Source organism: Ilyonectria robusta, assembly GCF_021365365.1.
Source record: "Ilyonectria robusta strain PMI_751 chromosome Unknown BGZ61scaffold_3, whole genome shotgun sequence".
Lineage (NCBI taxonomy): Eukaryota > Fungi > Ascomycota > Sordariomycetes > Hypocreales > Nectriaceae > Ilyonectria > Ilyonectria robusta.
Window position 1 is genome coordinate 2,700,806 of NW_025764437.1, and position 15,611 is coordinate 2,716,416.

At 56.5% G+C, this 15,611-nt stretch overlaps 5 protein-coding genes across 5 annotated transcripts; 3 read left to right on the plus strand and 2 right to left on the minus strand.

The window, feature by feature from the left end:
* Positions 1-844: 844 nt before the first annotated feature.
* On the plus strand, positions 845-1,413 carry BGZ61DRAFT_341903 (uncharacterized protein; the record flags this gene model as incomplete). Its single annotated transcript, XM_046239464.1, has 3 exons — positions 845-953; positions 1,008-1,047; positions 1,101-1,413. The coding sequence occupies 3 exons, from the start codon at positions 845-847 to the stop codon at positions 1,411-1,413; spliced, it is 462 nt and encodes a 153-aa protein (XP_046109982.1).
* A 604-nt stretch (positions 1,414-2,017) lies between these two features.
* On the minus strand, positions 2,018-2,909 carry BGZ61DRAFT_136722 (uncharacterized protein). Its single transcript, XM_046237235.1, has one exon. It carries the CDS (start codon positions 2,748-2,750, stop codon positions 2,196-2,198), a length of 555 nt encoding a protein of 184 aa, XP_046109983.1. The 5' UTR covers positions 2,751-2,909; the 3' UTR covers positions 2,018-2,195.
* A 459-nt stretch (positions 2,910-3,368) lies between these two features.
* On the plus strand, positions 3,369-5,729 carry BGZ61DRAFT_279721 (uncharacterized protein; the record flags this gene model as incomplete). The annotated part of the gene is made up of 4 exons (XM_046238445.1): positions 3,369-4,168; positions 4,292-4,982; positions 5,037-5,492; positions 5,547-5,729. Coding segments are annotated over 4 exons (2,130 nt in total), but the record flags the coding sequence as incomplete, so codon positions are not given.
* A 1,135-nt stretch (positions 5,730-6,864) lies between these two features.
* BGZ61DRAFT_136752 (GTPase-activator protein for ras-like GTPase) lies at positions 6,865-9,636 on the minus strand. The gene is made up of 5 exons (XM_046237236.1): positions 9,253-9,636; positions 9,058-9,191; positions 8,755-9,003; positions 7,113-8,706; positions 6,865-7,059 (listed from the first exon to the last, which is right to left on the minus strand). The coding sequence occupies exons 1-5, from the start codon at positions 9,452-9,454 to the stop codon at positions 6,899-6,901; spliced, it is 2,340 nt and encodes a 779-aa protein (XP_046109985.1). The 5' UTR covers positions 9,455-9,636; the 3' UTR covers positions 6,865-6,898.
* Positions 9,637-12,179: 2,543 nt separating this feature from the next.
* BGZ61DRAFT_473811 (uncharacterized protein) lies at positions 12,180-14,942 on the plus strand (the record flags this gene model as incomplete). The annotated part of the gene is made up of 5 exons (XM_046248501.1): positions 12,180-12,238; positions 12,289-12,642; positions 12,718-13,227; positions 14,021-14,267; positions 14,553-14,942. The coding sequence occupies 5 exons, from the start codon at positions 12,180-12,182 to the stop codon at positions 14,940-14,942; spliced, it is 1,560 nt and encodes a 519-aa protein (XP_046109986.1).
* Positions 14,943-15,611: the final 669 nt, after the last annotated feature.

Here is a 15,611-nt window from a genome sequence, read left to right on the forward strand (position 1 = left end):
TATATACCAAAATCTAAAGGGATTCTATTGCCTTCGGGCACGACAAAGTCTACCAGGTCCCTGCACAGAACGGTCGAGCGGCGAACAAACCATACTTTTTGCCAGTTCTCTTGATCGTTGGTTCGAATCCCAGGTTTATACGCGTAGATCTGGCCTCCTGTTGATGAGACGCCCACGGAGAGCGCAAGGCACGAGACCACAAGGCACAATGCGGTCACGTGAGAGAGCCGCTGGCCATTGGCCACCCTAACAGCTGCTGGTTTTTCGCACTCGCGTCGCTAGCAAGGCCTGGAAGGCCGCTAATTAGAGGCTGGCGTCGTCCTCTGGCCTCCCTGCAGCGGACCCTAGCTGCCTGGGCGCTGGGACGAACCCATTAACGCGGTGCGGCCAGAAATCGCGTCCGTCGTCCTGCCCACGGCACACGGTCCCTGCGCCAGTCCCAACTTGCCGCGTTTGCATCTCGATGTCTTAGTCTCTCACCAGCCTTCCTTTCTTCTTGCAATTTGGTGCAATAACAACTCCGTGCCACTCTCCTCTTCCTTCTCCTCCTTCTCCTCTTCATCTCCCTCCTCTTCCTCCTTTAACGCCGCCGCCCCAGCTTCTTCTCCCAACTTGCAACCTGCACCTTGCATCTTCTCCCGCGCGCACGCATCCGCTGTCGCACGCCCACTCTCCGAGCTCCACAGTCTCGCCCAACGCTACTCGTGAACTCCATCGTCGCCAGCCGCTTCGCCCCCGATTCACTGTCATCAATCTCTGTCAACGTTGCGCTCCTGTTGCCGTTCGACTGCCTTCGCAAACTTTTCTCTCTAAAACCGATCGTCTCCTCACCACACCCGCCACCATGTCCGTCGTCTCGCTTTTGGGGGTCAATGTCATGAACAACCCCGCCAAGTTCACCGACAAGTACGAGTTTGAAATCACCTTTGAGTGCCTTGAGCAGCTCGAGAAGGGTTCGTGATACCTGGGCTTTGGTGTTTATCCCGCATCCAGCTAACTGGGGACAGATCTCGAGTGGAAGCTGACCTACGTCGGATCCGCCACTTCGTGAGTTGAAACGCGGCTTGATCTTGCACACCGCCTGTCCTAACGCTTCGCAGCGACCAGTACGACCAAGAGCTTGACTCGCTGCTTGTCGGCCCCGTCCCCGTCGGCGTCAACAAGTTCATCTTCGAGGCCGAGGCTCCCAACACTTCGCGCATTCCTGACGCCGATATTCTCGGTGTAACTGTCGTCCTCCTGACCTGTTCCTACGACGGTCGGGAGTTCATCCGCATTGGTTACTATGTCAACAACGAGTACGACTCGGAGGAACTTAACACCGAGCCCCCGGCCAAGCCCATCATTGAGCGCGTCAAGCGCAATGTCCTTGCTGAGAAGCCCCGAGTGACGCGATTCGCAATCAAGTGGTAAGTTGATGCGCACTTGCGACCAAGACTGGTTACGCTAACACAGCCCAGGGATTCCGAAGCGTCTGCCCCCGCCGAGTTCCCCCCTGAGCAGCCCGAGGCTGATCTCGAGGCCGATGGCGAGGAGTATGGTGCCGAGGAGGCTGCGGAGGAGGCCGCTGAGGAGGCTGCCGTGAAGGCTGAGGTTCAACCTGGTGAGGACGCCGAGATGGTTGGCGTCGAGAACGAAAACGAGCTTGACATCGAGAACGGTCAGGACGAGGATGAGATGTCAGAGGATGGTAGTGTTGACATTGAAGGCGAGAGTGAGGACGAGCTCGAGGAGGAGGAGGAGGAGGTTGAGGGCGAAGGTGCCGGCGACGATGCCATGGAGGTTGACTCGGCCGAGAAGCCTGTAGCTGCTTCTAAGCCCGTCACTGTCGCATCCTAGACACAGGCGCAGGCGCAGCAGGTCTCTCGTCCAAGGGTGTTTTCGGTGGCATCGTCTTATCTTGAGTCATGCATCAGATTTCGGCTTTTCGATAACGTATGGATTGGAAGATGGTGTTTGCCTAATAGAGTTACGAGGACACGAAGGGATGATATCAGGTCATGGAGCTGGCCAAACACGTTTAGTACATTAGCTTGCGAGACACACAAGACAGTTTCTAGGTACTTATCAACGTCTGGATGACGTTCTCTCTGCAAGCGTGAGGAAGCAAGCTAGCCGACCCATGCCAAGCGAGGATGATGATGATGTGGATGAAGAAGGTTGATCATCTGTCCAACTCCAGCCGCAGTTGATTATCAATCCGAGCTTGAAACCCGAGGCAAGGCGATTGAGCCGTAGGTTGTGGGGGGAATGGCAACGTGGTGGTTATCGCAGAGACAATCTAGGTGGCGGAAGAGAGCACGAACGTAACCTGTCTTACTCACACAACAATTCGCGAGAGCGATTCGACGATGCCTCCCTCTGGAGCCGACGGCCAAAGCATCAACGCGCCGGCGGCGGATAATAGCAGCCCAAAGCACGTGGAGCTGCGCCCCCGGTGAACGACTCCGACCATGGGCGCCCGGCTTGTGAGAGGCATGCGGGGATGGGCTCCGTGCAATGACGTACGTGTAGGCGGGATAGTTTAGCGACCAACACACACACGTCGCAACTACGGAACTTGTCCATCGCCCAACCACGATGCCCAATTCCGCCATCACGAGGCCGGCGCAGTGGTGTTGCGCCAGCGAGCGCTCGCCCGACTGAAGCCGCGGGGAGCCGACCAGAAGCGTCCGCGCTCCGCCTCCGCCGCGATGAAGCCTCACCTTGATTAAGGACGAACCCGTCGATGCCAGCGTCCACCCGTCCATCCCGGGCCATCCATATCTCGTCCCATCCCTCCATCATCAAAGCCTCCAGGAATTAAGCTCCAGAGCCGGTGGGCGAGGCTTGCTGCGTGCATGTGCAGACAGCCCCAGGTTCCTCCCACGTGTGCATCCACGCACCCAACTCCTCAGGCTCGCGGAGTTTCAAGCTCTGATCCGGGAGGGCGCTAGAAGCTTTTCCTCTCCCCCATCTCCACTCCCTCTGTTCAACCCAGCTCGATCTGGCTGGCCTATCGTCGCTTGCCCTGTCTTTTGGGCTGCGTTTGCCCAGGGAAGTTCACCGAGCGAGCGCGGGCCAAGACTCAGCCGCAGACGCGTCGGAACCCCCCGAAGGATGCCTGGCTGAGGGATCGTCGTAGGATGAGAGACATCTGAGAGCAGCTTAGGGGGGAATCTGGAGTGAGTAGAAATACGCGGAGCGTCTCCCGCTCTGCAAGGAGGCTTCCATATACTAGGTTATGTCTGTATGTCTTCAGAGTGTTCATCTAGCTTGGATAGATGAACGAATTGCGAATAATACTCTACATTTTCCAAGTGAACAAACCCAAGTGAACGTGAACCCGTCACCACTCTATGGCGTCAACCCAGCCCAACCCGCACTTCCTTGACGACCTCATCAGGGCCGCCGAGGCCCAGCATGAGCACCATGTCCGCACGCTGCGCAGCCTGCAGGACGGCATGACGATGCGCCGCATCGACAGCCAGCCGCGCAGCATCATCACCATCCCGGAGCCCTTCACGCCGCCGCTGCGGGCCCTGACGTTTGCCTCGGATGCGGGCCATGCGGCGTCCATCAGCGTCCCGCCGCGCCGCCGGACCCGGGCGTCTACCCTCGAGACGACGGCCGAGCGGCCGGCCATGACGCCGGAGATCCGGCCGCTGACCAACTCGCCCGGCGGCGGCCACAGCGCCGTCTTCCACCCCGACGACGACGTCAATTTCATCCCGTTGCTCGATCCGACGTCGGCGTCCATTCCCAGCCACGGCCGGTACCTCGAGGACGAAACCTTCATCCCCATCCGCCGCCCACTTACACCGATGCACTTCCCCGACGATGAGCTGCTGCGACACCTCCGCGACACCGACTTCACGCCCGAGATGGCCCGGCTCCTCGAGGACGCCATCAAGCGCCGCGGCGACATCGACCTCGCCATGACGTTCCGCGACTTTGCGGCGTATGAGCGCGAGGGCTACGTCCAGTCGACGTTTGAGGTGTACGAGGTTGGCCGGGACTCGATGCCCGTCAAGCTGAGCGCAGATGTTGACATTGATTTGGATGGACCCCTGGAGGTCAAGTATACGGGCGACGGGCCGTATGAGAACGCGCCCATTGTTGATGCGCCGACGGTGTGGGAGGCTATTGGCGATGTCAACCCGGATGCTCAGTCCGTTGGTCGAATCACGTACGTATACGTCGACTCCTTTTTCAACCTCACCCATGATACATGGGCCCAGGCTTCAAATTGATACTACTTCACTTCTTGCTCTTCATCATATATTGCCATCAAGACTAACCCCCCTCATAGCATCGTCCAGGAACCCACCCCCCTCATCCTCGCCGCCCTCCATCTCACCATGGCTCCTCACTTCGATATGTCGGAGCTCATCGCCCATCTCCTGACCGACGCCCCCAACCGCGGCCGCACCCACGCCTTCATGAACCGCGCCTTCGAGCGAGCCCCCTCAGCCCTCCCGTCTTCGCCATATTCTTCATCTTCTCCCACGGCGCTCCCTGTCGGCGCCCCTGCTACCCTCCGGCCGTCTCCCTCGCTCTCCGCGGCCCACATCCGCCAGCGGTCGTTCTTCTTCGTCTTCAAGTACTACACCGTCGTCGGCGCAAACCTCACCCCAGCCCCCTGGCAGCGCTTTGACAACAGGCCTCTAGACAAGAGGCTCGGTGACCACATTGACATTGCCGAGTGCGGCTCCATCCTGGCGCTGTCGCTCGGCGGTGATCCAACCAAGCCCGTCCGCATGCGCCCTCGCCGGGAGCGTGTAAGGGAGGGTTTCTTGTTTGACACATTTGGGCCATGGCATCTCCTCAGCATCCAAAGCTTTCCAGACAACGCGCACACAGTTCGAGGCGAGGAATTCCAGGACAAGGAATTCATCAACGGGCCGTGTGCTTTTCTTGACCTCCTCATCGCCGAGTACCGAGACGCTGGGAAGAGAAACCAGATTCTGCATGAGTCCATTACCAAACTCATCACTCCAAAGGTACACATCTACAGCCCCATCAAGTACAACAGCATTTACTGACAGATCTCTCAGACCGAGTTCATGTTTGACCCCAAGCTCCGCGACAAGCTTCTGTTCGAGGACAAGCACTTCACGTACATCCGCCGGTACTTCTGGGCGTACAACACGCTCGCCGTCGTCAACACCGGCATCAAGGCCATGATGGCCGCCTACGTCGACACCTTCACCGACGAGTTCTGGGACGGCACGCACCCGATCCTGTGGCCGCACCCGGCGCCCGAGTCGCCGGCTGGCCAGGCGTACCGCGCTCACATGGCCAACCTGCGTCGCGAGCTCGACAAGGTGGTGCGCGAGCTGGGCGAGGTGCTCAAGCGCAACGAGCGCACGCGCAAGGAGATTGAGAACCTGCGAGACCAGCTGTTTAGCGGAAGCTCCATCAAGGAGAGTCGCAGGGCAATTGACCAGGGTGATAATATTCGCATTTTGACCATGATTAGCATGATCTTTCTGCCCCTGACGTTTGTTACGGTACGTTAACGATCCCGGCCTCTTTGTCTATGGACCAAGCTAACACATGTGCAGTCTGTCTTTGGCATGACCGAATTCAAAATTGCGGCCTCGGATTGGCGCTTCGCCGTCACCATGGTGCTCGTCTGCGTACCGTTTATGCTTCTCATCTCCATCCTACAAACGAGGTCCTTCGGCCTCCTCCTCACCAGGCTCAGCGCCATTGCCGCCCTACCACGCCGCCTCACGGCCTTTATCCTCCGTCGAGGCCCGCAGGATGTAGAAGCGCCAGACAACCGCTCCACGGCTGCCTTATCACAACGAAGGGTGCGGGTGAGGCGTGGGGGAAGATGGACGTGGCCGTGGGGAGCCAGGAGAGCGCCTCCTGATGAAGATGTAGATTTAGGGGGAACTGTATGAGCCGTTGAAATGCTGGGTTTTATTATGATGTGTTTACGATGAAATGTTTGGCTATGATGATTACGACTAACGAACGAACCGACCGATATGAAGTACTACGAATAGATGTTAGAAACCTCCGTCGCTATCTGTATGATTGGAGAATTGTATTATCCTGTCACTATCTGCATAATAAGGATGTGTCTTGTTTTCTGCTCGTCTCCATTCATCTCCACTGCCACTACAACTCACTCCCATGCCCATCCTGCAACAGGTTTCCATTTCATTAGGATCGCCCATCCCTTTGCGTCCTGGATTACTCCTTTTGTCCCAACCCATGCCCAACCATCGGCCCAAAACATCCCCCGCAAATCACATCGCAGTGTGGCCCATAAGCAGATATCATCTGTAACAATATGCCAACTCATGAACCAGGGCATCAGCATCCAATCGGCTCGCTACCATAGCCATCCGCATAATTATTTTCAACCTCCCATTACCGTCACCCAATCAACAAGCCACGCACAGACTTCTCGCCTCCAAGCGCAGATTGAAACGTTACAATTCTTCATTAACAGGGTGACTCGTAACTAGCAAGCTAGGTGTGTAGTCATTCCAAATCACTAGCTACTCATGTCCGACGACGCGCGTACCCCCTTAGCAGGCAGCATTCATACATAATCAAAGCGCCGCATACAACTCCCACCGCGGGCCAGCCGAAGCAGAAAACCGCCCTCCAATAGGAAAATTACCGCACGGTATATAAAGCCCACCTCATCAAGCCAGGTGCATGAAACGAGACGCTCATGGTCAGAAGGGAACAAGAAACGAGAGAGACAAGAAAGGAAATGATGGAGAAAGCCTTCGAGACAGCCATACTAACACTGCTCGAAGGTGGAGAGAGAACAGAATCTTCCGTGGTATCAGTGTCCATAACGCCAGGCCCCTCCCTTTGATGTGATCGTAGTACATGAGATGAATATGCGTCGAGATGGGTAATTGCTAAAAGTCATCTTGTCGTAGATCATCTACCAGCCCTTCTTCCTAGCGAAGCGCTTGTTGAGCAGCGCCAACACCTTTGGCACGTTGAACTGAACGTACTCCAGGTCAAGATCGTCCTGGTTGTCCTTTTGCATCTCAAGCAAATCATCCAGCTTCAGATCCAATTCAAGGAGACCTCGATTTCGGCCTACAGTCAAGTTAGCAAGGTCAATCTAGTAGGTAATTTCGGTCGAGACCAACCCTTATAATGTAGAGAAATAACGAAAGTGCCCGGCAACGGGCTGGTGAAGTTGAAGTAAATGTTGGCCCGTCTGTTATCCGGGACATTGCTCTTCTGGATAACGCCTTCTTTCTCGAGTTGTTGGTGGGTGAACTTGTAGGGTCCAAGAACTTGCTGTTTCTGTTGCTTTCTCTTGGTACCCTCGCTCTGAGATCGCACGTTGTGGAGATAGCTCTTGTATGTCTCGAGTTGCCCGACCAGGTAGCTGTTGTGATCGCGGATCGTCTTGTACACTTCTTCAAGCTTCGAGGTCTCGACAATGACACCATCCTTCAAAGAGCCCAGGTGTTGCAGCTCCTGCTCGACCTCGTCTCTAAGAAGGCCAAACTGGTCGCTCTTGTCGATAACACGCAATTCTTGCAGCTGCGAGAGCAGTTCCATGGCCCGAATACCCTTGCGGACCATGACGGCATCATTTCGGCTCGTAGCAGCGGCATCTGCAATGCGCTCAAGTCGCAGCGGGCGTCTCGCCACATGGCTGTTTGAGGGAATGGATCGCATGATCTGCACGAAGATGGACTTGGCCTCCATAAAGTACACTTCCTCCTGGGTAATGTCCAAAGCTGCGGTCAAGTCGTCGATGGCCGTCTCCCAACGACTGAACAGAGGCAAGTTGATGACCCGATTCTCCTTACGGGGCAGCTGAGGTGGCGACGTGCCCAGTTCCGACATAATGATACCCAGGTGTGAGCTTTCGTCCTTCCACAGCTCTTGGCGGTGCTTGTCGATCAGCGAGTGCATGGCGTAAATCTCGTTCAGGGTGATGTCCAGCTCCAGATCCTTCTTGGAGAGTGCAACATAGTTGTCCATCTCCAGGCTCTCGTAGAAGTCCTGAACCTCACATAGATCAAGCATGAACTTGTTGATTCGGTCTTTGTTCTGGTGGATGAACGGCTGCAGCTTTGCCATGTAGGGTTCCTTGGCGTAGGACGGCTTGTTCGCAAGGTTCTGAAGCATCTTAGCGATGTAGGTCAGAGTTCGTCTGGGTCGCTCAGCAGGGGTTCCGTCGATGAGCATGTACGACTTGGGGGTAACGACAGCCGGGTTGATGAAGCGTAGGAAGAAGAAGCCACCGATCAGGGTGCAAATAACCTGGTCGTTAGCATCAGGATACTTGCGCTTTGTCAAACTCCTAATCTGCTTGCAGATCCAACGGATACCATAGGGAGCCTCCTCAAGGCCCTCAATAATTGTGGTCAGGAAGCCGTTGGCAATTTCAGTGAGCATGGTCAGGCGGGGTTCGATAATGGCCTGGACTTGAGGGTTTTCGGCAGCCTGCTCGCCAGTGATACCCTTTGGCAGGGACGGAGGGAGCTGGCCGGTGTCCTCCTCGATCTGCTCGATCATGCGCTCATACACCTTGAGCGGGTTGATTTCAAGATCCAAGTCCCTCAATTCGATCAGGTTGTTGATTCTATCAGCAAGCACGGATTTGAGGAAACTTTGACCGGGGCCTCGTCGAGTATAGGTGGTCATCATTCGCGAAACGGGGGTATTGGCGCGGAGCAGAGAAGAATAGTCGGGCGTCGTATCAAACTGGTATGTCAAGACGGACTAGGCGGCGGTTAGAACAAGAGGTTTATGGGTGCCAGATGGACATACCTGGAACATGGTCAGGAGCAAATGCTCTTCACGACTCTCGTACTGGTTTCCGTAAATGGTAAACATGACAGTCTGCAGCAGAGAGTCGATTTCGGACATGGAGACAAGTCTGCACAGGTGGGCAATGTGCCTAGGCTCAGACTGCAGGAGGAAGAGCAAGTTCCCGTACTTTTGGGTCTTGTCATCGTTGGGGAACTGGCCCTGCTGCATCTCGGTGGCATCCTCCAGATGACTGGCGACTTCGTTTTGCTACAGATTTTGTTAGAGGGCATGTAATGGAACCAACAAGAAAAAATAACGTACCTCTTCCAGAGCCATGCGGTTTTGGATCAGCAGGGCAATACGTGAATCGAGGTATCGTACGTCCTTTTCTAGGACGAAATTCTTCTTGGATTGGGATGAGATCTTGGACTTGAGATCACGGAGAATCTTTTGCGCTGTTTGGTGGTCAATCGCAAGTTCCAGGCATGATTGTAATGGGGACAAGGGTGAACGTACCTTTGGCGAGGTCATCTTCGATTTGAAGATCTCCTTCGTTGGCCGAAATGGACATGTACAAAGCGGACATGGAGTACCGTTTCGACTGGCGCGCCGAGCGCGATCCATCGTAGGAAGACATGGTGTTTTGGCGGGTCAAGGGCTGGAAAGACGATGAAGATGCAGTAGAAGCTCGTGAGGGAGTCTGCAACATGACCGACATAGTGGTGTCGCGGGACGGCGACAACAAATGACGGCCAGGCTCTAGGGCCCAAGGAGCTCAGGGAGCGCCTGGTGGTGGCAGCGACGTTGAACGGGCGCCTCAGCCAGCCACAGGGCTTCGACGGGGGGGAATTTAGAGACGGATTCGGTCGCACTGAGGCGGCGGTGAAGCGGAAACTTGGTGGTGATGTGGTCGGGAGCCACCAAGTGATCGATTCGAGGTCGCTAGATTGGACAACGGTGAGTCGATCGCGGGCGTCCGAAAAGGGCGATGCGAGATTATCGGACAAAGAAGCCGTGAAGTGAGTACGGGCGGAGGCGGCGAGAGAAGTTGGCGACGAGGTCGATCGAGATCAGGATCCGAAATGGGAAGCGAGACGACGAGACGGGGCGACAAAGGAAGACGAGGTGATCGGGTGCGCGACTGGAGAGATTGCGGCGGCGGCAGACGACTAGACAACAGAGCGGCGAGGGCGAAGACGAAGACGAAGATGACGGCGAAAAACAACAGCAGCAACCAGATGCGGTGGCCTCGAGGGAGTTCAATGGAGCGACCGGGGGCGTCGCAGATTCGGATGGCAGGATAATCGCAGAGAATCGCAGGAGAGGGTTTGGTGGTGGGAGAGGTGGAGGAGGTGGAGGAGGTGGAGGAGTTGGCGTTGGCGTTTGGTAGGTGGGTGTGGTGGTGCAGCAGTGCAGCAGCGCAGCAGTGCGGTAGGCGGTGGTAGTGGCCGCGGTCGTGTTTGGGCAGGAGAAGGGGGGCGTGAGTGATGAATTGATGGGCGGGCAGGATTATGCACGGCTGAGACGCGGAATTCAGGAGGGCGAGACGGCGCGTGGGACGGTCGGTGGAGTGCGGGCGCTCAGAGGGCCAAGGCAAAGCCGCCTAACGTAGGAACCTAGGGAGGAACCCAGGCACCTAAGCACAGTGCTGGAGCACCAAAGCACCTAAAAGGACTACTAAGGCCCAAGGCTGCCAGGGACCGGACTGGAGCTGGGAGCTCGTGTGGGGAGGAGGGATTGGGTGGATGGGTGGGAGGGTGGATGAGTGGATGAGAAGATGAGTGGTGGATGGGTGGTGGATGGGATGGATGGATTCCCGCAACGATGTGCACCCTAAATTACTCCGGACGTGCTGAGCTCCGTACCTAGTTATCGGTGCAGTGCGACGGCGACGGATACCACCGCGGCAACGGCGAAGCAGAGGGAAAACGACAACCACGAGCGATCGCCGCAAAAAAAAGAGGAGAACCGCCCGGGATAAAAGGAGGAGACCGACCAGCCAGAGGACCAAAGGGCGCAAAGAGAGAAGAGACGCTGGGCGAGAGAGGCGGACGCAAGGCCAAATGCGGCGGATAACCAAAGTCTGTTGACGGGGGTCAGAATGATAGCGAGGTACTTGTTTGCTCACCAGCCGGACCACCTGCGCCACAGTACCTACCTTACACAGTAGACAAAAGTACAGAATAGATGTCCGCTAGAGCAACAAAGCTGTTGGTGTCGTCCCCGTCTCTCAAAGATGGCGCCTCTGCTCTAGTTGGGTACCTTGAGCTACCGCAGCCTCAAGCTGCCTGCTGCAAGCCCCGGCGAAAACGAGTGACCAGCCCAACCAACATCATCACACCTCACTGACAGTGACGGAATGGATTGGAGGGGCTGGAGGAGGGGAGGGGAGGGGGGGTGATCTCACCGTACAGGGCAACCAGGAACAGGAACAGGGGCATGGCAACGGAGCCAGGGGCAGTGGGACACAGCACGGCGCCTGTTCTCTTTGCCCTGCCTCTCTTCTTCCTTTCCCTTGGCCCTCCCCGCCCTCACTCGTGCGCGCATGCGCTTCCAGGCTGCAACGGGCCTAGCAGCGACTAATTCCATCTGTTAGTCCGGGCCATGTCCTGTGCAGCAAGCAGCGTCTGCGAGAAAGCCAGGGCCAGGCCTGACCAGGGCCGTCGCTCGCTGGTCTGAGTCTCCGTCGGCGGGTGGGACAGGACAGGGCAGAGTCCACGGTACGCCAGACCAGAGGCCGGGGCTGGATAAGGGACAAACCGCACCGGGGTCTATCAGAGGCCAAGGCCCAGGGGGGGGAGGATGCCAGTTGACTCAGGTACCGCCTACTTAGTGCGTACAATTCCATCTTCTAGACGACCCAAGAACGGGAGCTGCAGGAGCAGGACGGCAACATATCGCAGGTCATTTGCGGGTTCAATATTCGCTGCGATGATGTCTAAAGCTCATCCAAAGCAGACAAAGCTCCCGCCCCCTCGTGTCCTTGACATGGCGCTTGACAAGTTCATTCTTTCTCCATTCGACCCCGCGCGAGGGATATATCCATTGAATGCTCGTGCTTCCCTCCCAAGCGGTCCGGGGGGCGCCGGAGAACGACGATGGCGGCGGCGACGGCGGCGGGGTTTGGATCTTCTGGGTATCCTGTACATTGCCATCAAAGGCACGCACGGACGCTGGCATTCACACTGGTCCACGCTGGTTGGGTCGTGGTGAACAGGCTTGTTAATCGCCTGAACCTGAGGAGGGTCACCTGGAAACTCTCTCTTTCTTGTCGTCGCCGTGAGCCTGCTCGGTCGCTTCAGCGCACCACGGGCATCATCGCGACCCGCCCTCAACCGCCAAACCCCAGAGCCCTTCTCGCTATAATAGGCGCCTACGTCCGTCTAGCACAGACAGAGCCAGAGCAGTCGCGGACTTGTCGGACCCCGGACGCTGCAACCACTATGCCCGAGCTGCGCTGGAACACTGGCACGGCAACGGTCTGGCCGGACTGCATACGAACGTCTGTCCTATGTACGATGTAGGACCTTTTTTTTTTCCTTCCCGTCACAGGGACAGGGCATTGCCAGAATCAGAGCAACTCTTCCTTCTGTGCCTTGTGCCTTTTGCCTTGTGCCTCGCGACCGACAACGCGCAACCGCCCATGGCCCGTCACCCGTCGCCAGGGTTGCGTGTGGCCCGTGACCCCATGGCCCGTGGCCGTCGTGCGCCAAAAACCCACGAAATGTGCGACAAAGACTCAAAAGCCGTCTGGGAGCGACGCAGGGGCAGCGGCCGGAGCGCCAAGAGGAGGCCCGTCGCGACATGTTACTGGTGGGCGCCGGGGACCCAGACTCCCAGAGCCTCTGGTCGGGAGATGGCCGGGGCTTGGGGGGGAGGTGCAGCGGAGGCGTGGCCGAGCCAGGGGTAGATTGGACGGTGCCTCTCAGGCACCGCACAGGCCGCCCCTACGAATTTTAAGTGCCTGCTTTTTGTATGTAGGTACGCCGGACGGGTTGTGTGTGGGATGTGGATGTGGATGTGGATGTGGAAGTGTGGCTGCTGTGGGTTGCGTGTGAATGTGCATATGGATGGGTGTGAATGGTGGTCCAAGGGCGGAGAGGCGTCGATGCTGGTAATTACTTACTTCGTAATGAGGAAGTTGATTAATTACAAAGAGAGACACCGAGTTAGAGAGACAGACAAAGCGACCAACCGAATGTCTCTCTTCTCGCAACTGTTCCGCCCCCGCCCCCCCTTCAAGAATATCAGCCCGTTTGCTACCTCATCCAGTGAGATGATGCCGGGGCCGAGTACGAAGCGAACAACAACAACCACAACCAGGAGGCGAACCCAGGTTGAGTCAAGCTACCTATTCCCGTATACCCATTACCTAAGTTACAATGTACTCTCTCCGTGCTGCAAAGAGAAGGAACGCCAACCATGTCCAGCTTCGTTTCTCGCGACCTCCGCCCATGCCGAGCCCGTTCCTCGAGCAGCGCATACCGCAAGGTGAATACGGATATATCCCAGTATATCCATCGTTTTTTTGGGCACAGCCTCGAATCCCCAAAAAGCCATCGCTTGCCCGGCCTGTCAGACCGGTGGCATCCATGTCCATCACCGTCCAACGCCCATGGGTTGTTGGATGTTTGCGTCGCATCCGCATCCAGGTCAGGCGATGGCTTCCAGGGGCCCCCTCGACGCCGCCAGATCAGATCAGCCTGCGCGTGCATCAAACAACCACGGTCGGGGTTCCGGTCGCCGCCCGGCTGTCCCCTTTGGCATTGTTCAGACTTCAACCCCCCCCCCCCTCGGTAGTGGGTTCCCACTGCCAAAACGGACAAGGCTCTATTATTAATTTGAGTCTCGCTGTCCCGTCCCTCTCGCCCTGCGTCGCAGCGCGTCCAATTCCTCTGCATGTCTCGCATCACCCGCGCTCGACCTTCCGGGGCACATCCATGTCTATGTCTCTCCCATCCTGGGCCAGTGACGCAGCCCAGCCAAGCTAGTCGTTCCGTCCTCCGTACTCCGTACCGTACCGTTAGTCCGCACCAAGATGTCATGACACTGAGCCAAGCTAGGTCCCACGTTCTGCGGGCGTGGATTCCAGCGCAGGAGCCCTTGATCGGCGGATGACAGATGACGGATGACGGAGGAACACCACAGGAGCGAGTGCCCTGACGATCGCGCCCTCACCCATCACATTCGCAATCACCAACTGATAACTGATCATCACCAATGTTCCATGAAATTTTCCATGTAGGGACCTGCTTTGTACATGCGGCCCGCTATCAATATGCAGGGAAACGGCCTTCCGTCGCCCGCAGCCCACCATCTTATCTGCGCCCTTTGTCAAGTCGCCCGCAGCATCAACTTATCATCTGAAACTCAATTGGCCCACTGCAACAGATCTGGTGGCAAAAGACTTCAGACAGCATGGCAAGGGAACCCCCCACATCCTCGCCGCAAATCCCATTGCCGAGACGGGTTGGCTTGATGCGCACGCTTCTCGACGGCTCCATGCATTGCCGGACGCATCTGTCACCCAGGTGCACCCACAAGTCAACCAAGTCAAGCCACCTTCACATCATTGTCATCCTGCTCCTTGCTCGTAACACGGCCGGCTATCACAGGCATTTTTACTCCGTAGCACAGAGGCTAATACCCCAACTGTGCTTGGGGCTTGGGCTTGAGGCTTCGGGCTTTGGGCTAGTGGTAAATAGCAATCTCAGGATCGCCTCTATTGGTTCGCGTCCAGGGGTTTAATGATTGCCTTGTATTTGTAGACCAAGGCGACGCTTGTATTCGTTCAGCATTTTCTGTGGCTTTATTAGACTTGTGCTAAGACGAGGCAGGCTGCAGGTGTGCCATTTGCCCGCCCTTCGGCCCCAGTATCTTCATTCATCGTGCAGCAACGTGCAATACAGGCCATCGGGCATGGCATGATCGACGTTACCGATGTAAAACGTCTGACACTTTCTTGTTTCGTGGGGCCGAACCAGCAATGCCTTGACTCCATGAATACTCCCAGACGCGGCATCCCTGACCCTGAACGCGAGTTCCAAGACGACGGACGGCCCGAATGTGAAGAGGAAGAACAGAGGGAAAGACGCGGCCGAATGGCGGCGGTCTCGAACGTCCGGCGGTTTTGCCTTTCCTCTGCATTATGCGGCACGGTCTGTGTGACTGCAACCCGATCGGAGTCTTCGTCGGCCTCCAGATAATGCCTTAATGGACGACTTATAATAGTTCAAGAGGGGTTAAGTGTTTCAAGGTCCAGATCACGACATTAAGCCGGTTTTCGTCACAGCGGCAATACAGGGATCAATGACAGTGCGATCCACATCACACAACATTGCTACCAGGTGCTAGAACCAAGGAAACAATCAGAAGGTTAAGGTTGAAAGTCACACGGAAAGAGTATGGTTTGCTTCCGCTATGGCTTTTGTGAGTGGCGGTACTTGGCGGCCGGTGCGACGCCATCGGCCGGTCTCGCCACAAAGGATGAACTTCTCGCCAGCTATTACCCGGAGAAATACACAGCAAGATACGAAGAACCTTGCCTGGTCTGTGGGCCAGCATATTTGTGTCAGTTAGATAACCCCCCACTTGAAGCAAAACAACACGATAGCTGAGGCTGTCCACAGGAGCCGGCAGAGTGTCATCCATTCGAGGAATGTGAACTTGAGCCAACTATGGCATGCGATAGCTGCTAGCGGTAACTTAGCAGTCCGATGGATGAGAAAGGAAGTAGTAGGCCGACATATATTGACCAATATGTATGGAAGACAAGTTCTCTGTAGTCGGGGAGAGCAAACTTATGCCGATATTAAGCTAACGCAGGAAGATCACGACACCGCCATACAGCCAGCTTTGACCCAGACTAAGTGCAT

Coding starts and splice junctions, on each gene's coding strand:
- BGZ61DRAFT_136722 (XM_046237235.1), bottom strand. CDS start 2,750: ATGGACGGGTGGACGCTGGCATCGACGGGTTCGTCCTTAATCAAGGTG.
- BGZ61DRAFT_136752 (XM_046237236.1), bottom strand. CDS start 9,454: ATGTCGGTCATGTTGCAGACTCCCTCACGAGCTTCTACTGCATCTTCA. Junction 9,192..9,252: donor CGAAGATGACCTCGCCAAAG/GTACGTTCACCC, acceptor ACCACCAAACAG/CGCAAAAGATTCTCCGTGAT. Junction 7,060..7,112: donor TATTTCTCTACATTATAAGG/GTTGGTCTCGAC, acceptor ACTTGACTGTAG/GCCGAAATCGAGGTCTCCTT.